Source organism: Gossypium arboreum, chromosome 7 (genome assembly GCF_025698485.1).
Source record: "Gossypium arboreum isolate Shixiya-1 chromosome 7, ASM2569848v2, whole genome shotgun sequence".
NCBI lineage: Eukaryota > Viridiplantae > Streptophyta > Magnoliopsida > Malvales > Malvaceae > Gossypium > Gossypium arboreum.
This window is the reverse complement of record NC_069076.1, coordinates 73,813,773-73,838,584: the sequence shown is the minus strand read 5'-3', so window position 1 is coordinate 73,838,584 and position 24,812 is coordinate 73,813,773. Positions and strand designations below refer to the sequence as shown.

The following is a 24,812-nucleotide window of genomic DNA, read 5'->3' as shown; positions in this document are numbered from 1 at the left end:
TTTTTAATTTTGGAAAATCAAATCCAAATATGTTAAATTGAAATTTTAATAATAATTAAAATATTCTCTTTTTACTCTTAAACTGCATCTCTTTATACTTAAAAAAAATTGGAGAAATTTATGTTTTGTGTTCCACAATTGGCTTCAAAGATTAATGGGGAGCAAAGTCGTCATGCCACTTGCATAAGAGTAGACATTGTCTTCTTAAGATTAATTTTGAATAATATTTGTATATATAGATTATAGATAGGTGATGTGAGTAGTTAATTATTTTCCTTCCCCTGCTTCTTGCCCTTTGAAAAATAAAATTGGAAGTCAAAGGTCTTATCTAATACGTGTGCATTGATATTAGATTACCTTCATTATCATCATTAATCATTATCCATCACCACCCATCATAATTATTGATGAATTAAATAATAAATAATTTATTGTAATTAATCGATTTAATTTTAATTTAATTAATATGAATATTATTATTATAAAAAATATAATTTTAAGTATTTTAAAATATATTATCCTTTTATTTACAAAATAAAAGAGAGATTATAAATATTTTAAATATTGTATAAAAAAAAAGCGTGGAATTATATGCAATAATGAAACCTGTGTCTTCCCTCTCTCACCTACTTGTTTGACCTCCAGCAGCCGCTATGGCAATATTTTTGTACAGAATCTTTAATCACAAGTCGTACATGCTCTCGTTCGTGGGATCAAATAATGACTAGCTGTTAAAAGATAAGGGGAAAAGTCGAGTTTAAAGTGTTTGGAAGAGCAAACATATTCCATCCCAACAAATATTTTGTACTTTTATTTTTTTCGTTAAATTGACAATAACTTTATGGTAAATGGAAATGGGTGCGGCTTCGGATTCTAGATGGCAGTCTGATTCCTCCACTTACTAGCCACCTGAGAGAGTGCCTTGGTGGAACACCCATTTTCACCCAGTACCTTCGAAGCTGCTTCCTTGAGGTGTTTCATTCTGTTTCGAACACCTTTACCCTCTTCACCTTCCATTAGAACCTTAACAGCCTTTGCGATCTCGTCTTTGCCAACTAAACCGTTTTCATTGGGTTTTGGTCTCAATGCAACTTTAATATCCTCAATTAGCATCAGGGCATTCATCTTTTGTTCCGCGTAGAGTGGCCATGCGATTAGCGGCACCCCGTTCACAACACTTTCAAGAGTCGAGTTCCATCCGCAATGGGTCAAAAACCCACCTGTAGAGCCGTGGCTCAGCACTTGAGCCTGTGGTGCCCACGATGCCACCACTAGTCCCCGTCCTTTGGTTCTCTCGAGAAATCCCTTGGGTAGAAAATCAAAAGGGTCCTTCTCACTCTCTACGCTTAAATATGTGGCGTTTGCAGCCGCATCATTTGGACTTCTCACCACCCATAGAAATCGTTGCTCACTCATTTCCAACCCCAAAGCCAACTCATGTATCTGGTTATAAGAAAGGGTCCCCCCGCTCCCAAATGAGACATACAAAACCGACCCATGTGGCTGATCATCTAGCCACTTCAGACAATCCGAACCATCATCCAATTTACTAGGGCCAATGTTAACGAGTGGCCCAACCGGATAAACTGGAGGCTTACCCGGTTCTTTCTCCTCTAAAGCCTTTATTGCACCTGCTTCCAAGTCCACGAAACTGTTGACCATAATTCCTTCAGCCAATCTATACCGCTTTGTATGATGAAGAAGCCACTTGTAAGCATCGTTTCTCCTGTCTTGAGTCGGGTCCAACAATTCTTTACCGTGAATGGGTATGCACCCTGGAATCCTCACCAGTTCCGGTCGGTCCCTGTATTCGCATGGAACCATTTGGTCGAGCTTTGGTAAGTAAAGCATCAGAGACAAAGTCATGGCCGTGGCAGGGAAAAATATATAGGGGGAGACGTTGAATTCTCTCGCAACATCGAATGCGTCAGTCCCGAAAAGATCAAACACCAAAGCAACAAGGTTAGTTTTATCAACCATAGACTTGAAAGCATCCCGAAGGAAAGAAAGGGAGCGAGCCAGGGTTAAAGAAATGACAGTTTCAATCTTTGAATCCAGAGGAAGGTCAGACAAGTCAGCAGGATGAAGAAAGATATGAGTAATGGAGGTGGGAAGAGAGTCAAGAACTGATTTTTGAGCTTTAGAAGGAGAATCATTGGTGGGGATAACAAAGGTGACAGTGAAGTTGTGTTGGTGAACAAGTGACCTGGCGAACTCAACGAGTGGAATGAGGTGACCCATTCCAGGACTCGGCAGAATGGCTATATGGGGTGTTTGCAACTTTGCCATGAAAATGAAAACTAAAACGAAACTACTCTTTCTTGCCTTCCTTTCTCTACTGTTTATAGGGCGTAATTTTGGGCACGAAGGCGAAAGAAGAAAGCTGAGGTTTATATAGAATATTGAGAGTTATTTTGTTTGGGTAAACTATGTTGACTCTAAAATAGGTAGTTTCTTATTTTTTTCACTTCACTTTTGGTTTTTTTTTATGTTAATTACTCTAAATAAGATAATTATGTAAATTAATAATTATTATTAAAATTTACTGTTCTTTTAACAAAATGATAATATGACACATTAGCAAGTTGAATAATAAACTATACATAATTTTTTTTAACATTTGACTAAAGTTTAAAGATTTTTCTATAATTAATAAAAAATTTCTCCTAACTTTAATTAAAAGTCAACAAAAAAATCACATGTCAATCATTTATTAAATAATATGTCATGTCAATAATTTATTAAAAGAAAACGAAAATGATAATGACAATAATTAATTTACACAATTAATTCATTTAAAACGATTAAATTAAAAATAAAAATTTAAAATAATCAAAGTATAACAAATTCTATTTTATAATAAAGATGATGTTTGTCTGTTTGTTGTTGGTGGTGGGATTCATTGTATAAATACTAGGACGAGATTTCAATGATATTTTATATGATACTATATACGTGTATGCATGTATGGATTAGGTTAGTAATAAAACTTCTATACATTTGTATTTACACATTCTGCTGTATGCTATTTTATCAAAATAATCGGCTATAAGTTAATACGAAAATTTCTAACATTATATTAATATTTTTAATATATTAGATATTTTGGTATAATTAAAAGTTTATTTTTTTAACCGTTTATATCCAATTTTTAATGGATACTAATATTTCTAACATGTATCAAAATTTGGAATTAAATATTAAAATTTATAATTAAATTCTAAGATTTCTAATGTAGTACCACTATTTGTAACGAAAATTGTTAGATATTTTGGTATACCAAAATTTTTTATCCGTGTTTACAGACCAATACCCTATACCAAAATTTGTAATGTTATACCTATATTTATAACAATATATGTAAATTTCAAACTAAATACTAAAATTTCTAACAGATATCGAATCTCTAATAAATATCAAAATTTCTAACTACTCTAATCAAATACCAATATTTTTACGGATACTAAAATTTTAATCAAATACAAATATTTCAAATGGATACCAAAATTTCTAACTAAATACTAAAATTCCTAATAAATACATAAATTTTAATAGATGCCAAAATCAAATTTTATAATGGATAACAAAATTATATAGAAAATATAAAATATATATATAACTCGTTAAAAATTGTAAAAGATGTTATAAATAAAAAACTAAAAAAATGTGAAAATTAAGAAAAACTACAAAATTAATCATCTTTCTTTCACATATACTCTCATAAGCATTTCAAAATTTCTCATCTTCATCAAGCAAACTATGAAATTTATTAAAATTCAAAAGACAAGAAAAAGAAAGATAGGCCTAATTGAATAGAGAAAAGGATGAAATTTTGTCATATTATCAAATTTTGAAGACATAAAAATCATTATAATACACCCATTCATAGAGAAATTATTTTATGGACTTTTCTCACCACATTATTCATGGTCCCTTTCTAATTATTTATTACATTTAGACAATTTTTTTCATATCATTAACACATGATTTTGATAATCTCGTACCCTAAACCCAAAATATAGAACTAAACCTTGAACCTATTATCCCAAAACCCTTAAACCTTGAACTCAAACCCCTAAACTTTAAACTTGAACCCTAAACCTAAACTTGAACCTCGAACCTTAAACCTTCAATTCCAAACCCTAAACCTCAGGGTTCAAGGTGAAATAATTACTAAAATTATGTGTTAATCAGAATTTTTTAAAATTTGTTGCACAAAAATAAAAATATTAATTTATGGAAAAAAATGAAATAATTAAAATTTTTAAAAGAAGAAAAAATTGTTTATAATTTAAAAGTTAATTATTTAAGTAATTTAATTAAATTTAAATTAAGTTGGAGAAGATATTAGATATAAATAAGTGTATAATAATAATTTTTTTTATTTTTAAAATTTAATGACGTGGCACTATCTTATTGGTGCCTAAAACTATACTTTTAAGATGATCTTAATATAATTTATTCCAATAATTTATTTAATTTATTCCAACTTGGTTAATAAATTATGGAAATGTCCTTCCATGATTAAAATAAGTCAAATTATTTGAGAGTATTTCAGTCCTTTTATTTTAACAAAAACAATGAAAAATATGTATATGGTTTATTTATTTGATGTATTTATGTGTTTAAATTTTGTTTTACTCATAATTTAATCTAAACTTTTATTTTAGTATCGTATATAGTTTATGTGTTATTACGATCAATTAATTTTAAACCATACTTTTTGTTATTTATTATATATTATTTTAAATACACATTTATATTCTAAAGTTTTTATTTTTATAGGCATTCACATGTGGCAAGGTTTATAATAGAAATTAAAACAAAACACAAAAATTCAATTTTATAACAAATAAATTTAATTATTATTATTATGAAAATGTTATAAGTGTTGCAATTGGCAGTTTAAATTATGTTTTTCAACGCTTAATTTCTAATTTTCTAATATATTAATAAGAACGCCTCCCTGTCTCTCCAACTTATTCATTCTGTAACGCTTTAATATCCATATAATCTATACACTGTATAGTATATAAAAGTAATGTCAACCATGCTCTCATTCTGTCACCCTCTTTTCACTTTTTTTTCTTTTATAGAAATGGTTCAATTTTGTTTTTGTTGCCTCCGTTGTTTTTTCTTTTACATTTTAGACAACTGTTATGTCTAAATTTGGAGTAATGTCCATCATGCTCTCCTTTTTGCCGCGTCTCCTTTGTCCTCGGCTTTTTAATAAATAATCTAAAAAATATTAAAAAATTATAAAAATTATCCTAGGATCATATTATTTACAAAAAAATGATTTAGTTTCTATCAGATAGGCCAAAAAAACTCAAAACGCGCCTACGTGAAAACATTTTAAGGGGAATTTTCAAAAAAGCGCACTGATGAGGACGCATTTTATCCCGTGTCAACAAAATCACGCTGCCGTGGGTGCTCTTTTGCCCATTCTCAGATTAAATTTTCAAAAAGATCATTTTTCTTATTTTCTTAAGCAATGTGAGATGCATATATAGACTCATGAATAGGTTTGCAGCTTGTTTCTAAACAATGTGGGATTCTTTCCTCTTTAACTAATAACATAAGACTAAAGGCTACACTATATTTTATATTTTTTATAAAAGTTAAGATTTGTTACATTGTAAATAAAACTTTTAAACTCTATAAGTAAAAATATAAACTATAAAATGAATATGGTAAAATATTAAAAATAAATATTTTAAAAATTACTACTATTTGAGTGATCATTTTGTAAGTTTTATAATTCAATAGCCAAAATTAATAGTTAAGTGACTACTAATGTAATTTAATCTAGATATAAAAATATGAAAACTAATTATTATATTTTATGTATATTATATATTTCTATAAAAAAACTTATTTAACATAATTATATACTATGTTAAATAGATTATCTATCTAGTCAAAATAAATGCGAAATAAATTTATCAGCATTCATTAGGTGATGAAAATTAAATTAAAATTAGGATTAAAAATTAATGAGTATAGTAAAATATTAAAATAAATAAATATTTAAAAAATCAATTTTTAAAATTACAAAAAATATTATTTGAGTACCAAATACTCACCATTTATTTATTAATCAAACACTCATAATCTAAAATAAAATAAATAATAAAAAATTTAACAGTATAACTTCTAAATTTAAATAATGGAAAATTATTTTAAAAATTAGAATTGCATGGATATTAACTTCAAACATTTAAAATTGAATAAAAGATTATTGCATGTACAAGTTTCATACGTGCAATTTATTCTTTTATTTTAATAATTCTTTTGTATAAACAAACAATTTTAAAATGCAACAAGATTAAAGATCTCAAAAGATAATTTTATAATATGAGAAAATGTTAACAAAATATAAAAAATAGAAATTATTTTGTAAAAAATTATAAAATATAGTGTAGCCTTTAATTTTATGTTGTTAGTTAAAAGAGGAAGGAATCTCACATTGTCTAAGCACAAATTGCAAACCTATTCATGATTCTCTATATACACATATCTCACATCTCATATTGCTTAAGAAAATAAGGGAAATGAGACTTTAGGTCTATATAAAGATCTATTTTGCAAGTTTTATTTTCATATTAATTGGTGACACTTTAAAATAAAATAAAAAAATGGTGTTGTCACTTTGGGTCTTTATAAAGGTTTATTTTTGTAAATTTTCAAAAAAGTGGTCTATTTTTATAATATTTTAAAAAATTATATTTTTTTTGAAAATTTAGTCTGAGAACGGGCAAAAGCGCGTCCGTGTCAGTGTGTTTTTGTTGACATGGGATAAAGCGTGTCCCTATCAGAGCACTTTTATGAAATTTTCCCTTAAAATGCTTCCACGTAGGCGCGTTTTGAGTTTTTTGAGGCATTTTGATAAATAAAATTTAAAGTGACCCGTATCCGTAAGTAAAGTAGGAAATGGGCATTGTTTAGTATAATGGTCACTTTCTACACTGTCAATGGGTGCCACCATTTTCCAATGTAATATCACTCCAAAATGTGACACAATCATTGTCTCATAATTACAAAAATCATTGAATGAAAAAAACATCAACTTTTTTTCCGTCACTTCCCAAAGCGGCACTCATATAAATTTTCTCTTGCACCGTATTTTTATTGGTATTTCCAAAGGTAAATGGAAAAATATATATATTATTAATTTTTGTTGCCAATATATATTTTTTGTTACATGCTTTTATGTGGTGGCACTAAATTGGATATAAAAAAATATTTATTGGTGTTGCCTCCTTCAATGGAGCCACCAATACCATTAATTTTTTTTTTCTCTGATGCTTACTCCAGATGTGGCAGCATCACCAACTACATATACCCCCAGTGCCAACTTTAAAAGTAAAGGTATTAAATTTTTTTTGTTATGTTGAAAGAAAAAAAAAAAGAAATAAATGTATTATGTTGAAGGAAGGTGGGATATTTATTATTATGGTATTGTTTTAGGGAAAAATTATTACGCTATCACCCTTATATATAAACAACTCGAAAAATATAATGTCATTTTTAGGGTAGTTGTTACACCATTAAGAGTTTTTATTGACAATGGTTACGCGGCTAATAGTCCATCCCCAATCGAAATACCCCATTTAACACTAAGAGAGATGGGGCTTCTAATTGGTAGGTTATGCAATCAAGAGTTCTTGTTGATAGTGATTACGCGGTCATGACAGCAAATTGGTTATGCTGTCAAGGGAGAAGCGTTGGCATAAAAAGTGCTTTCAGGCGGGGGAATTTTCAGCGGAATGTTGTACTCCAAGAGCAACCAAAGGTGAATATTGTGGGGAACCTAATCGACTTGATTCAAGCAAAAGTTAATAGAATTGGGCAAAATATTGATTTTACTAGATTATCAACTCTATAATATGATAATTTTAATTGAATTTTTATTATTATTGTAATGTTTAAAATATTATTGTGTTAAGCAATATTTAATTAGTTAATTATGTATATAAAATATGATCAGTGGAAGGAAAATTTGTTTAGATGATGAGAAAAATAAATATATTGCTCCATATAATCTAATACCTAAATAAAAGTATGATTGCTTTTACAATTATTTTTTGCTTTACAAAATGTAAGGTTTCATATAATCGGATGACATATAATAAAAGGAAAAAATATACTATATATGATGGGAGTTTAATAAAATAAATCCAAGTGAAATAAAGAAATTTGAAAATGATAAAAGAAATGTGGAAAAAATAATATTTGAAGATGCTAAAATATGAAATTTTAATTGAAAAAATTTAATGTATTAATAAAAAAAATTAAAAATGAATTAAAAAGAAGATATTAGTGACTGGAAAAAGTTGCCGGTGTAGGGAAAATTGAAAAAAATGAAAAAGAAAAAACTGATGGGCTTGTGACTGACACTTCTTCCTCCCTATTTAAATGGAAAAGGTCTCCCACATTTTGCCTGTTGCTAGAAGAGAAAAAGTGTTTGCCCCCACAGCCACCACATTCGAGAGTAAATTTTTTGTGGTGTATTTTATTAAGTTTAAGTTTATTTTAAAAGTATGATTTGTTTATTTTATTATTGTTTTTATGATATCTTATAATAGTTTTTTGTATTTAGAAGAAAGAATTTTTTTAGTTATGTTTTATAAGATTTAAGTTTGTATTAAATGTATGATTAGTTTATTTTATTAATGTTTTTATTGTATCTTATATTAGCTTTTTTGTATTTAAGGGAAGGATATTTTGTTGTTGTGTTTTATTAGTTTTAGATTTGTATTAAATGTATGATTAATTTGTTTTATTAATATTTTTGTGGTATCTTATATTTGTTTTTCGTATTTAAGGAAAAAAATTGTTATGTTTTATTAGGTTTAAGTTTGTACTAAGGTTTGATTAATTTATTTTATTAATCTTTTTAAGAATCTTATATCGATTTTTCGTATTTAATGTATAAGCATATTTTTATAATTTGGTTATTTGAGTTTATTTAATGTTTGGAGAATTGTGTTTACTAATATAATTAATATGTTATATTAATTTATTTATTATTTTAAAATAATGATTAACAATATTTTAAATAATAATTGTGATAGAAATCAAGATGAGTTCACTTATCAGATCTGGCGATCACACGGCACAAAAGATTTATGAGAAGATAAAAAAAAAGTAATTATGTCTTGCCATAAAAAAAAGTAATTATGTCTTACCGAGAAGTTGAAATGCTAAATTTGTGGAATTATTCTTTAGTTGATTTTTTTTTATTGACAAGATGAGTATCGTGTTTTGAGGGCGCATACCCATGGACCGGGCTACTGTCCTGACAACCGTATAATGTCATACTTAGAAATGGTTGGATTTGGATCAGCTGGTTTAATTGAGATGTTTGAGTTGCGACCTAACTTAATATCTGCATTGGTTGAGTGGGGGCAGCAAGAGACCTACACATTCCATTTACCGTGTAGGGAGTGCACTATCACGCTCGAGGACATCGCACTACAACTCGAACTACCCGTGAATGGTTATGTGGTTACTGGTTTTAGTAAAATGCCCGAACTTGCGGTTTTGTGTGACTGTTTGCTTGGTCGATCGCCAAGTGATGGGGAGAATAAATTTACCAGTTTGAAATTTGGCTGGTTAAAACAAAATTTCAAAAATATATCGAGCAATGCCACATAGTCGAAGCTTATATGCATTGCTTGAGCATTTATGCAACTGATAGAGGGTATCGATGTTGAACATGAACAGTAACCACATTATGTGCTTTCCCCTATTGTTAGATTTACGTGCCGTTCGGGAGTATAGTTGGGGGTCGACAATATTGGCAACACTGTATCGTGAGCTATGTCAAGCTACAAAGCAAGATACGCAAGAAATAGATGGTTGTCTAATACTGATGCAATCATAAGCGTTGTATAAGATGTCGTTTTTGGCATCAGTGGGTTACCAACCACCAGTGTGACCGATTGTAAATAGGTTACTAAATATTATGAATAACCCAATCAACAATTAAAATTTTTTGGCAGAAATTTATTTGTTAACAATTTTCCTTTGTTGGCAGATGGTTTATGTGCCCCGCTATAGGGAGGTCCGCATAGTTTGAGGTGTACTGTCAAATGATCAAAGCTTATTTTGGGAAGGAGGTGAATTTTTTTATAAAAATGTCAAGAAAAATCGTCTCATATTTTTTAATTGATTACACTATTTCGTCATGGTAGTATAACTATGTTAAATATTCTACAGTTCGTATGGATGTAGTATTCCGCGTCAGACATTGTCGTTGTTGTAACACTTCTAACCCGTATCTATCGCCGGAATAGGGTTACAGAGCATTACCAGAATTTACAAAATGTATAACTGACATTTCATATAATTTATCAATCATATCAAAATTCAATCACATCGTCCCTTATGTAAGCCCTCGAAGCCCAAAATATGCATTTAAAATAAGTCGGGACTAAACCGGAAACTCAAAGAATTTTTTGCAAAATTTCAAAAATTTTCCTAAGGTGCAAGAGACACACACCCGTGTGGCTAGATTGTGTGTCTCACACGGTTGAGAGACATGCTCTTGTCCTAGGCCATGTGGACATTCGAAATAGGGACACACGGTCGTGTCCCGACCCATGTCCAAATTAAGGTGGTTACTGACTTGGGTCACACGGCCAAGCCACATGCTCGTGTGTTAGGCCATGTGAACATTTTAATTTACATTAATTAGGAGCAGGGGCTACACGGCCAAGTCACACGCCCGTGTACCAGACCGTGTGCCTCATACTGTTGAGACACACGCCCGTTTCTCTACCAATGTGAAAATACCTAAGCATTCTGTTTTTGCAATTTTAAAGATGCAGAGGACACACAGCCGATCCACACGCCCGTACGCATGGCCATGTGTCACACACAGTTGAGACACACGCTCCTGTCTCTACCCGTGTGGATAAAATAAGGTCATTTTCAAGCATTATTTCTCACCCAAACTTGTCTTCCACTTACATTAACATTTAAACACAATCCTAAGCTAGTATAAATTATTCAATTCAATCCAAAATCAAGTTTTATGCAAGACATATCAACACATATGTTCAAGTATCTATACTTACCAAAATACCATATGTACAAATAGGCATGTTCTATTAATTTTACCATCATAAACCAATATGCCTATATGATTTTCGTCAATTATCCTTTTCAATCTTAAAACCATTTTACATATCAAAAAATACCATTTATAAGTCATATCAATGGTTAATTCTAACCAAACACATACATACCATCCATGACCACTTTAGCCTATACATGCCATTATAACCAAAATGTATTTACTATATATACCGAAATAAGCTAATGGATAGTGTGATAATATCTCCGCTAAGCCTCCAACCTAACGAGCTTCCAAATTACTATAAAACAGAGGAAATAAAACATAGTAAGCATTTAATGCTTAATAAGTTCGTATAATGGAAATATATTTACCATTTGATTGCATTTAAGATAAATATACATAATATATTCAAAGCAAGTTGACCAATAGCCTATACACGTATCTTCATAAAAATGTTAGTCATTTATTTCACTTGAATATCAATAAACAAGTATGAACTTATCATTAATCAAGTTTCCTTATTCATGTACTTTCCATATCATGTATTCAAACTTCATATACAATTCAAGTTTATGTAGTCAAATATATGTCCACAATATTTCATCGCAAACTCATATTGTCATTTGTCATAACTTTACCCATTAAACCACTTATTATATCGATGGATACATGGTTAGCACATACAAAGTGTACATTTTATATTCCGTCAATTCATATTTAGGAATGCTCATTGAGCATTTAAACGGGAAGCTCTTCCAAGCCAAATAACAGAAAGCTCATGTGAGCTTGTAACAGGAAGCTTATTCGGGCTTAATAACAGGAAGCTTATAAAAGCTTAAATCAGAAAGTTCATGCGAGCTTAACGGGTAACTCCGAAGAGTTATTATCAGGAAGCTCATGAAATAGCTTTTAATCGGGAAGCTCTGGATAGCCATATATTAGGACGCTCATAAGAGTTACGATGTGTCCTCAACACATGCAAGATCATTACCGATCAGAATGCTCATAAGAGTATATAAACTGAAAGCTTGGGAGAGCCATATATTAGAAAGCTCAGGAGAGCTTATATAGGGATGCTTTTGTCAGCTATAACGGGACGCTCTTGCGAGCTATGGTGTGTTCGCAACATATGTAGAACCACAACCACTCCAGGAACCCTGTATCCATTGAATTTCATTTGTTCAAACGAGATTTATTTCTTGTCAAACATTGTCGAATATGTGATCTATTTTCACACTTAACAATTATACAAATCACATACATATCAATCAAGCATATCACATAAATATACAATTTAGTTGCACGAACTTACCTAGATAATGTTCATGTTTGTATGGTACTAATCTGATACTTTTTTTTTACCTCGATCTAGCTCGTATTTGATCTATCCAGATCTATACAAGTAAATTTAGCTTAATTTAATACAATTCATATTCAATTCAATTCAATTTACATCCTAGAAAAAATTATCATTTTGCCCCTATACTTTTAATTAATGACGATTCCGTCCCTAAGCTCGGAAAATGAAATCCATGCAATTTAATTATTATTCCAAGCCTAACCAATTTTTACATATAACATTTGAAGCCCATGTAATTCATAAAATTCAAATTTTTTCCATGAATTTTACATCTTTACAATTTAGTCCCTAAATCACAATTTCATGAAAATTCACTTTACAAAAGTTGTTTATCTATCAACAACCTTTCATTTTCTATCATAAATTTCATAATTCATGCATATTTATCCATGTAAAAACCATATTACTTTAATAACTTTACAAATTAATCCTCGAGATAGCTAAATTACGCTATTACGATATCAGAAATATAAAAATTACTAAAAACGAGACTTGAATACTCACCTAATTTGGCCAAATAAGTGTTCTCTTTCTTCAATTCTCTATGGCTAGGGTTTCCATATTTTATTTGGGAAGGATGATGAGAAAATGATGATATTTTCTTTATTTTATTATTTATCATCTTTATTTTTCATCTTTCCAATTTTATCCTTTTCTTTTTCTAATTTTCCATGGTTGAGTCATCAAACTTATCTACTAACTCCTTTTATGATCTATTTGTCATATAAGGACCTCAAAATTTGAATTCCATAACTATTTGATCCTTTTAGCTACTAGAATTCAACTTTTTCATTTTATGCAATTTGGTCCTTTTCTCAATTAATCATGAAATCGGTAAAATTTTCTTAACAAAATTTTATGTGATATTCCTATCATAATTCATACCATAAAATAATATTAAAATAAGTTTTCTTTCAGACTCGGATTTGTGGTCCTGAAACCACAGTTTCGATTCCACTGAAAACAGGTTGTTACAGTTGTTATTCAATAGTGGACTCACGCACACTCAATCATGTGGTGCATCAATGCATCTAATCACCGTACAACTATTCCATTGCCGTCTGTTTCGCCCACTATGCTTTGTTGTACGACACCCGGTACTAGAACCAAGCTTGCATGTCAGCAATGATGACTGATACAAAAATGGTGGGCATGTCCTTCACCATCGACATGATACAATTGCAGATTGTTTTCATATCTAGTTTGCAATGGTTTTGTGTCATACGTGCGGACATGCATGTATGGGGCTCTTCAAGTTTCCAAATGCACTATTGTTGAGTCTTCTGCCCCAATGCGACTCAAATCTGCCATTGGTAACCCTCCCCAGACCTCCAACATTGTTCAACATATAATGTTGGTATAGAGTTGATAACTTTGTAGTCTACCGACACCTTCATATTGTACCGCTTGGTGGCATGTAAGTAGTCCTACTTACTTGGGAATCGTTGCCCTACGAACAAATCTTTCGTTTCCAAAGATGCTATCAACTGGTGAGTAGGTAGTATATCATCGTACTCGAGGAACTTAGGTGCATGTGCCGTATCAGGGTCAACACTCAACATGTTTGCCCTAGGGTTATTTCGTGTAATAATCCCATATCTCAAGTGTCCGACTGAAGGGGGTTGTAAATTTTTACCTTCCTCTATGCCTTCATCATTGATATCATACAGGACTTCATCTTGATTGGGGTCATTATATTCTTCATCATCGTGGTGAGAATGAATATTATTATTGGACCTTTCTTCATCGTTTGCATCGATGCCCCTCACCTTAAGATGTATCTCTAAACGATGAGTCAGAATTGAGTTATTATACATTGTCGTCCCATGTTGCGTATTTTCAGCCCCTGTTGGTGGCCCTTCATAACATGATTGTTCTGTCCATTTGACATTGAGATCAAAATCAAAACCGTGTTGTTGACTTAATGGAATGGCATTTCATTGAGCTTAGGGTCGACTAACTTGGCAAACAATTGAATTAGTTCAGTGTTGTTCTCCCTATTTGAGCAATAAACTCCCACTATTGTGCCCATGTGTTCTTCGTCTATAAGTTCCATCAGTTGAAATTTCAACGGATTGAAGGAAATTGGAAATTTATAGAATAGCTTAGACATTTTCCTCTCATAACGTCGAGTTATTGTGGTACCAATGCTTTCTTTCATTTCTTGCACCCCTACATTCTTATCGAACCCCATTCCAACCTTCTAACAAGATTCAAATACACAACTAACTGCTCTTTCTAAAATGACTCTGTCAAAATGAACGTAAACGATAATTTGGTTATTCATTTTTTATATATTTTTATGTAGCACACTTCAACTAAAAGAAAAAGACTGCCTTTTTCTTTTATTCTCTAAAATAACATCAAAATGTTATACTTGCATTTTAATTATAAGGTAACAATTGAATTAATTATTTAAATAGATTGAAATTGTTATTAATAGACACAATATTTAATTGGTGTATGTTTAATCTTCTAAGGTAGTTGAGGGTTAAATTAGTGATGTATTAAACAATACATTAGTCTTACATAACTTGCATGATTATTGTGGTTAAATTGTTTCAATATAGAGATATATTGTTACCTCACTTAATATTTTATTTGCTTATTAAAATTTGATTAATCGTTTGAATTGATAGAGATATGGTTAAGAGATTATTGAATTTTAGTAGGTAAGTATATGCATTAGTTAGCAAGTTACCGAATTGCGGTGAAATTATTCGTAACAACATAAACAAGATTTTAATAATTCTAAGTTAAAGAATAAAATTAATCTAACACATTTATGTCATATTGATTAAACTTTATTTTCTTAGAAATTGTGCATTGAAATTTTTAATTTTAATTTCTTAGTTAATCATTTAGTTAATTTCTAGTTTTTATATCACTTCTTTTCAATCAAACATATTTTTCCTCACCAATTTGTTTAATTTTTACATTTCATAAATATTTTCTTACATAGTCCCTATAGGTGCGATAACTCAACATTCTTATCACTTTATTACTTGATATGATTGTGTACATTTGCACATTTTCGTCATTCCAATGATCACATTAAACAGGAGGCGGAGATGAAGCTTTGGAAAGGAAGATACCTGAGAAAGAGGGGACTAAAGGAAAAAAGAGAGGAGAGAATCAGATAGAAGTTCAAGGAAAAGAAAGAGAAAATGATATTAAAAATAAAATTTTATACTTTTATAGGTAGGTTTTTAATAGTATTTCTAAATATTTAAATATAATAAAAATTCTAAATATGACTTTTAGATTTATTTTTAAATTTAAAAATTAAATTTATTGTTAAATAATGTTTTATTTTAAATATAAAATGTTAAATTATTTATTTTCAAATATAATTTTTGACAAAATATTTACAAAGTTATTAAGAAATAAAACATATTTTTATAAATAATATATTAATTATGCTATTAAATATATTTATAATATCTGTTACTAAATTATAATATTAAAATTTTCTAGATATATTATTTTTATTATTTTTATGAATTATATTAATTAAATTAAATTAAATTTATATAAACATTTAATAATAATTGAATAATAAAATACTATTATAAATTATATTTAATAATAATTATTTTAAAATATGATTAAATTATTTATTATTTATATTAAATTATATTTAATAATAATCTTATTAAAATTTAATAACAATAAATATTTAAAAAATTAACCCTCAAAATTTACACATAATCTCAATTTAATCCTAATTCTAAAAATTCAAAAAAATAAAACCACATAAATATTTCAAAAACATAATAAAAATTAAATAAAAAAACCCACCCACTCCCTCTCTCTCCCCAAATTTCTCTCTCACGATATCAAACGTGAGAAAGATACGCAACGGGCCTTACAAAAATTTAACAAGGCGTTACGGCGGAAAGGCTTTACTCATAACAGTGCTACCTATGGAACCATCCTTCACAAGCTTGCACAGTCCAGGAAGTTTCAAGTCATTTACTCGTTACTTCGTCAAATGACCTATGAAACTTGTAGATTTCATCCATATATATTTAATCCATTAATCATAATGATGTTAGAAGAGAGGAGAGGGATTTTTAAATTTTTATTAAATATTAATACAAATATTAATTTAAATTTTAAATTCATCACCATTTTTAAAATATTTATTTTATATATTTCTTTCAAATTTTTAGAATTAGGATAAAATTGAGATTATTTGTAAATTTTGAGAGTTAGATTTATTATTATACCAATTTTTCAACTGTCATGTCTCCCTCCCATTAGTGCAATTAATGAAATGAATTAAAATATATAATCTCAAGTAGTTGGGTGATCAGTTTAAAATAAATCATAGTTGAATGAAAAATTCTATAATTAATTAACTAATTTAAAAACCATAATTGAATGACTAAAATAATAATATCTATAATGGGGTGAATTTACCCTTAATTTTATTACTTAAGTTGTAATGAAATCCCCAAGCCAATAATGGATATGATTTTTTTACCAAAATAGTGGTATATCAATTAGTTGAAAAAATGGTATATCTATTAATTACCCAATAGAGTTATGATACAAATTTCTAATTACTATATATACACGAATATTGAAATATTTTCACAAGTAAAATTATATTTTTGTTATTTTTCTCAGTATTTATTTATTTTTAATTTAAGTAAAAATAAGACATAACATTATAATGTGAAATTTTTTATTTCATTATTAATGCATAAAATTATAAATTTTCTAACTAAAAGAATTAATAATTAATTTAATTGTCATCTTAACATATATTTTAGAAAAACTTCTTAATAATTAAAAAAATCGAATCTTCTAAATTTGATAGATGGGATTTTGAAAAAGTATTAAAGATAACTGACCGTGTTTGAACACATTTAGTTCACATCATTTGATCTCTCTAGAATGATTTTTTTTTTTAAAAAAAATTGTCAAACGTGAAAAACAACAGGAATATATGCCTCTTTAAAAATAAAAGTTGACCCAAAGCATGAAGGCAACCAACATGCTGAAAGCCTTAATTTGTACAGAAAATTGTTGACATTTTGACAAATAGAATTGGTTTTGGATGGGTGGTGCGTTTATCTAAAGTTAGTGTAAAAATAGCAGTAGTGGTGAGATTAGATATTATAACAATACTATAATGTGAGACAAAAAAGTAAACTAAACGCATTGCACCCCACCGCCCATCCAAACCCACCCTAAAGAAGAAAGAAAAGAAGGTTGTGAAGATAACGGTTCACCTAGGTTAGAGGTAATGAAAGGGTATTTAGGTGATCGGTTGAGATTGGAGGAAGAAGAAAATTCTAAGTGTCTTGGTCTCTCTCGTTTCAGGTATTGTGAGGAAGTCCAACGTTTTGGCTTGCTAATAGAGTTATTCTTTGTTTTCTTGCAATAGCGATAATATGGCATCCTAAATTAAGGGTGTGAAATTTTTGGACAACTAAGAAATCAATAAATATAAGATCCCATCTGTGAAAGTTGTCTTTCAATAGATCACCATGGTGTTGACCAATGCCTAAAGTTCGCTCGATATGAAATCCACCTAGTGGAAGCATGTGTATAGTATGTAGTTCGCTCATTAAAAATACATTTAGGAGATACATGGAGGTGACAAAACGAAAATAAATAATTACAAATTATCTATCCTCAAATTAATTTTTTTTTATCATTTTCATTTTTAATCCCCATTTCCTTTATGTTAAAAAAAATGTTAAACATGCTAATTATAGATGTAAAGTTTATATGACCAAAAAAAGCCCTTAAGAAAATGCAAAAAAATAAAAATAAATAATTAAGCTACTGCGCTAAATTTGCACCAAATTGAGCCCCTAACATTAGTTAAAATAATCAATTAAGCCCCATTTGATAATAGAATTCACGGTTGACCATTAAAATAAATTGATGGACTAATCAAATAGTGTCACATGGTAGCTTTGGGTTTAATATAATATGATTCATAAAAAAGGATTAAAAACATAAAAAATTATTAAATATTAAAAATATTTTTTTAAATAATAAAATTGATATAGACTAGGCCTGATCATAGGTCGAGCTGAGATGGGTTCGGGTTGGACCATGCAAAATTTTAGGCCCATTTTTAGGCCTGGGATTTGCTTGAAAAAGGGCCTAAAGTTTTGCCCAATATTGACCTAGATAAAAATGCTAAACCCGAGCTTGGTCGCCAGTATTAAATTTTTTTATATTATTATTTTTATATAAAATAAATTTTAAAAAAATATAATACATCAAATATAATAAAAACATTAAAATAAATGTTTCCCAACAAATTGAAAATACATAAAAAAAGGTCTTTATACTTAAATAATACAAAGATAGTTGCAACTTAGCAAGCAAATGCCTCTAAAATAGCCTTTATATCCCAATTTTCGAACTTATATTTTTGCCCCAACCCTCTCACTTTTCGAGCGGAACTTCACAACTTGACTTATGATTAGATGTAATATAGACTTATAAAATTATAAAAAGTTATAATAATTTTCAAGTTTTTATGATTCTTCTTTATATAATTTTAATATTTTCAATATTTTATAATATCTTTATGATTTTCCAAAGTTTTTAAGATTTTTATGCGTTTGTATAAAATTTTCAATATGTTTTATTAATTTTTATAATAATTTTATAATTTAATATATTATTAGATTTTTTTATAAAAATAATATTTAATAGTTTTGTACATATTTCTAATTTTTCATAATTTATTTGATTTTTTATGATTTTTAATCATCTTTTATGAAAGATATTAGATTAAACTAGAAGCTACGACGTGTCACTATTTGATTGGTTCGCCAATATATTTTAATAGTCAACTTGGTCAAATACGAATTCCGTCAACGAAGGGACTTAATTGATTATTTTAATTAATGACAAGAGCTCCATTGGGTACAAATTTAATATAGGGACTTAATTGATTCTTTTTGTATTTTCTTAAGGACTTTTTTGATATATCAACCTAAATGTAATAAAAGAAGAATTTTTTGAGATATGCTCACCAAACTTGAGATAGTGAGGACATTTGGTTAAAGGAAGAGATTGGGCCTATCAGAGGAAACGATGGGAGAAGACCTATAAATTAGGCCCAGATTTGACCCCAAATTAACCCCTGTTGCCCCAACATAGACATCATCTCGTCAAAGGCAACCAAGTTGGGATTTTGAGGGTCCAACGATGACAAGCTGAAACTCGTCGGAGGGGGAGAAAAGGGGAAAAGGATGATTTACCGAAAATGGAGTTTGCTGACAGGACCAGTCTCCATCCTTGGCGGAATCGTTGGAGCCACTGTTGTTGCCCACCTAATCTTCCTTGACGTAATTTCTTTTGCCCTTTTTCCTTCTATTTCTAAACCCTAGTTTCGCATGTGATTTGTTGATTTGGTATTATGTTTCTCTCTTTTTCTTTATTTCAATAAATATCAGCCATTAGGAACTTGATTAGGTTGCTTAACATAAAATTTCAAAATTGATTCTGGATTAATAACTTCTGAATATGCCATTACAATTAGGCAGATCATTAAGTGTACTTGATTTTTTTTATTTAAAGTGTTCTTCAAATATTTCAATAAATATGTGTTGGGAGTTCAAAATTTGAAGTTCGAAGTTTCTTTTGTGTTTGAGCTTTCTATGATAATTGAATTGAAGGATGAATTAAAATGAAGAGGGTTGGAGAAAGAAATAGGCATTACAAAATGATTTTTTTTTTTTAAAAACACATTGTTTATATGCAATTGAGGACAATGCGTTCCATTTCCTCATTGTTTGTCTAGGTATTTTCCTGTGGATTATATACGAAACATTATAACTTGTCTGCAAAGGGGTGGTGCACTGTCTTGACATTTTTTCTTTTTGAAAAACATGTTGAATAGTTGCAGGATCGATATCTTAAACCCAAGAAGAAGACTACCGACAGAGTAGACAGAAGTTGACAGTTGCTTTGTTGGTTTTGGCAAATGCATAGGTTTGTTGAATAATACCAAATCTGGTTGTTGTATAATATTATTTGCTTAGCTTAGTAAAAGCTTGAATGAAAGCAAAGGAACAATTTGATTTAGCTACAAGACAGGAAATTGAATGTCTCCTATAAATGCTGGGGATTTGTTTGTTCCTCCTGAAATTAAGGCAAGGAAACTACTAAGATTTTCAATTTTCAATTTTCAATATGGCAGACAAAGAAACACAAATACCATTCAGTAAACGAAATGGTAGAATGAAGGGAGATTTACATAACATATACAAATGCTGCTTACAGACATCAATACTATTGGAACCCTGTAATTCTTAGGAATTCATCATACGGCTGCTCTTCGAACTTTCATGCCGAAACCATGCTTCACTTTCAAGACACTGTTCAAAATCATATGAACAAAGCTCAGGAGATGAAGCAAAAATTAGAAAGAAGAGAAAGAAGAGAGAGAATGAGGTCATACGTTGGGGCAAGTTTGCCAAGCTTACATAGCTCTTCTCCAGTATCCTCATCCAACACCCTGCCTGATATCTCAATGATGTAATATCTATCTCTATCAGTTGGAAGCCCTCTATTAGCAAGCAATTCCAAGTCTTTTTGATGGAGTTCTCTCCCATTTACGAACACACCACTACTCCCACCAGCACAATTTTCCGGCATCGGATAGTTAAATTCTTCTATATGCGGCTGCAACAGAAATGAAATTTAGTTGAGAAAAATAGTAGGCCGGCCAAACAACAACAAAATGCTTATCTGTTTAATCTTACGGGAATTATGCCAAGACAAGGTCCGCCCAGAACACCCCAGAATCCAGCTCGGAAATCATACCTGATTAACCATGTACGCATTCATCATGATAGACATTCCAGTAAGAACTCGCAAAAGTAATAAAACAGCAGATCAGAAAGAAAAACCAATGCATGCTTACCAATACTGGCCGGATTGAATTCGTCCAGCCGTTTTTTCAGCTTTTTTAACCACTCGTTCAGGTAGAGGATGCCCATTAACTGAAACGTTTCTTTTCCCACGTTCCTCTATTTGATTATATTTTGAGGAATCCTTGAAATTATTCTTGATAATATTTGCAAAAAACGATTCACCTCCTCTTGTCATTTTCGGTTGATCATCTTCTTCGATTCCATCCCTTGAATCTTGAGAAGTCCCGGTATTAGAGTACTCATTGAACGCCACCTCCATCTCAGTAGGCAATGATGCTTCTTTAAAAGAACTTTGTCGTGTGGTACCATTGTTTGACACAACGATCTCCAGATCAGAGTGATTACTATGATTTCCCTTCCCAAATATGTTGACTGCACGATTGTTATTAGAGTAATCAAAGTGCTCTTGAAGAGGTGAGCCTGCAGGTGGGGGAGCCAAAATGGATTTGATCGGTTGATCAATAGAATTCACCTTCTCTCTGTTTGGACTGTTTTCATCCTGAGAGATGCTTGGAGATGAAGAACAAATGCTTCGCATATCCTGAGCTTTGACTGAGTTCAAAGCCTTACCCATTGACAATGCATTAGGTTCTCTATCCATTGACTGAAACTCATAACCAGAAAGATCATAGTCATCAGACGAAAAGTTAGCAGATATTTGGTTCGCATGGCCACGGAAATGTGAGGAGCAATCCTTTGCAACTTCATTAGAGATATCACCAGTCTCCACAGAAATTTCCATCGCTTTTGCATGATCACGAAGAACAAGTTTCTTGTTGGTGATGAGAAAGTTTATCACGGTAGAACAGGCTCCACACCGCACTTGCTGTTCATTTTTTACCATGAGCTGAAGTTTCCTGGGCATTTGTAGTAGTTCAAAGCAATTATAGCATGTTGTAAATGGAGCACCACCAGCCATAGGACATAAACGGCGTCCACCACCGGCCAACACCATCCTCTGTGGACAGCCCTGAACACCACCACCTGTTTCTGAGTTAGCGTCTCTTGGCAATCTAGCATGTGCTTGCGTACCATGTACATTCAATGGAGGAGGCATTGCAGTCCTAGAACCTAAAGTCCCAGGGTTCTCAATATGGTACATTGGATTACTAGGCATATCAGGGAATCTTCTATTGCCAAATGCAGAGGTCGGAACAGGAGCTGGAACTTGCTGATGTTTCTCGTAACAGTGAAAACAAGAACAAGAAGCATGATGCAACACTGAACTTTGCGGGTATGGCATGAATTGGTGATGATCACTTCCATTGTACTGTCTAGTTAAGTATGGATGTGGCGGCAGCTGTTGGTATTCCCCTGGCAACTGATGCGAGGTTCTTCCAAGCACTCGGGGTCCAAAATATGCAGGAACATGATTTGGATCAAGCATTCGAGGATGCCGTCCATGTGGAGTCATTGCATTCGCAACAGGATAAGCATCCGATTCTGGAAACTGAGCAAAGTAAGAGGTTCCTGCCCTAGAACCATCTTCATCAGGTCCATAGAAAGGTAATGAAGGGTTTTGTGATGCGGAAGAACCATTTGGAAACCAGGAACCAACACCACCAAATGACTCTGGAGGAGCAACCCTCCCATCAAGTGGAACCTTATCTTTTGGTTTATCTACCACATTACAGGACCTACTAAGTTGCGCCTTTATCTCATCTAGCTTCCTCAGAAGCATAGCTCGATCTTCTTCGAGGAGAATTCTACCAGAACCATCCTGGTCAGTTTGAGCCTGCAACCCATAAGAAGCATCTAACTGGCGGTTTGATGGGCCTTCATCCGGATGGTCTTCGGTAACATCTCTTGGAATTCTCGGAAAACCCTCCATCTCTTCTTGCTTCCCAGCTTCCCAATCAGGAACGTCTCCCAGTATTTGTGATCCACCAGTATGCCCAAATTTGGAATCGAAACTCTGGTTTTCTGTTCCAGTTAAATTTACCACCTCATCCTTATTTGCACTAATATCATTACCTTTGTCAACACAGCACTTATCAGCAGCAAGTTTAGGTTCATTCCTAGTTGTATCACACCTGAAAGAGCCAGCGGTTGATTTACCACCCGCATCACATGAGTCTACTATATCCTTCTCCGAAAAAATACGGAACTTGGTAGGAACTTGGCCGAGCCTGTCTTCTTCCAACTTCTCAGAGGAAGTTTCTGGTTCACAATTCTCAGTTTTTGCTGTTAATCAAACAACATTCCACTATCAATTTCATGCAAGAAATTATGCTCATTTGATTGCAAAAGGACCGAACTAAAACAGGAAACTGGAATCCAAAGCCTTAAATTATTTCAAACTACTCTAATAAGCAAAATTTCAAGTTAACACAGATACATGACAGGATGAGGGTAGAGACAGATTTGTGTCTCTTGGGTTCAACAACTTTCTCATCAGCCAAACAAAAAAAGTAGTAAAATAAAGAAAAACATAAAGAGAGAAAAGTACCTCGAAGAACAGCACCGCAGCCACCACACTTGTAAACAGAATATTCTGCAAGTTCTGGAAGAAGGTTTTCGCACTTTGGACACAAAACCAACCTTACTTTGGTTGACTCGGTCATTTTTTTAAGTCATTCAGGGTCCCAACACGCCAAAATTATAGAAAACGACGTCACGCCAGAAGCAATTTACTTGCTTAAACCATTTCTTTTCTTTTAAGAGCTAAAATATCCCCTCACGACTCTTGGCAACAGCCATCAGCATCAACAAACTCGCTTACTCATATATTTATATGAAGCCAACTTTGGGAACCCAGAAATGGAGAGCTAAGGAGGAAAAATAAGAAAAGGAAGCTGAATTGACGGTTCTCATAACTTTCCTTTTAAAATCCAAGTTGCTGGGTTGTTGTTCTTGGTTTTCTCAGAGACCAAACATATAAACAAAAGAAACCCAGATTACATGATAGTTTCTCAAAGTTGTATGAAAAAAAAAGAATATTCATACTTTTAAAGAAAATGTTGATTAAACTATTATCTTTTAACGATGTTGTTAATGTGGAGGTTACGTGTTAAAAGATTTGGAGCTTTGAATTTTTTGACATTGTTGTTAATGTGGAGGTTACGTGTTAAAAGATTTGGAGCTTTGAATTTTTTGACATTGTACGGCTTCAAAGTTTCGCACATTCAAGTTTTGAATTTTTATTAATTAAATAAATTACGGTAAATTTAATTACAATATTTATATCATTTTTTTTGCCATTGTACGGCTTCTTGACTTTTTTTTTAAGCTCGACTCCGTAGAATTGATTAGAATATAAATTTAAAAAAATTAAATTAATTGACTTGCGAACAAATACGAAATGTACTAAAAATTGATTTTAGTTATTTTTAATTTTTATTTAATCAAATTATATGGATCAATCAAATTAATTTGATAATAAACTTATCGGTTTGATCATCAATCGGTTTTGAGTTTATTTGATACAAACGAAAAGTGAGATGAAAGA

General features: G+C 31.0%; 2 protein-coding genes and 1 long non-coding RNA gene across 4 annotated transcripts; 1 reads left to right on the top strand and 2 right to left on the bottom strand.

Moving 5' to 3' along the window:
- Positions 1–783: 783 nt before the first annotated feature.
- Positions 784–2,395, bottom strand: LOC108459919 (hydroquinone glucosyltransferase-like). The gene has a single exon (XM_017759319.2). It carries the CDS (start codon positions 2,287–2,289, stop codon positions 874–876), a length of 1,416 nt encoding a protein of 471 aa, XP_017614808.1. The 5' UTR covers positions 2,290–2,395; the 3' UTR covers positions 784–873.
- A 17,068-nt stretch (positions 2,396–19,463) lies between these two features.
- LOC128295360 (uncharacterized) lies at positions 19,464–20,606 on the top strand. Its single transcript, XR_008285757.1, has 2 exons — positions 19,464–19,774; positions 20,329–20,606. It is a non-coding gene; the product is annotated as an uncharacterized LOC128295360 (long non-coding RNA).
- On the bottom strand, positions 20,505–24,419 carry LOC108458025 (uncharacterized). 2 transcript variants are annotated; one of them, XM_017757257.2, is made up of 5 exons: positions 23,814–24,401; positions 21,355–23,548; positions 21,194–21,254; positions 20,890–21,113; positions 20,505–20,806 (listed from the first exon to the last, which is right to left on the bottom strand). In XM_017757257.2, the coding sequence occupies exons 1-5, from the start codon at positions 23,926–23,928 to the stop codon at positions 20,752–20,754; spliced, it is 2,649 nt and encodes an 882-aa protein (XP_017612746.1). In that variant the 5' UTR covers positions 23,929–24,401; the 3' UTR covers positions 20,505–20,751. The 2 variants fall into 2 exon arrangements, with proteins under 2 accessions (XP_017612746.1, XP_052886718.1); XM_053030758.1 differs by lacking the exons at positions 20,505–20,806; positions 21,194–21,254 and having other exon boundaries at positions 23,814–24,419.
- Positions 24,420–24,812: the final 393 nt, after the last annotated feature.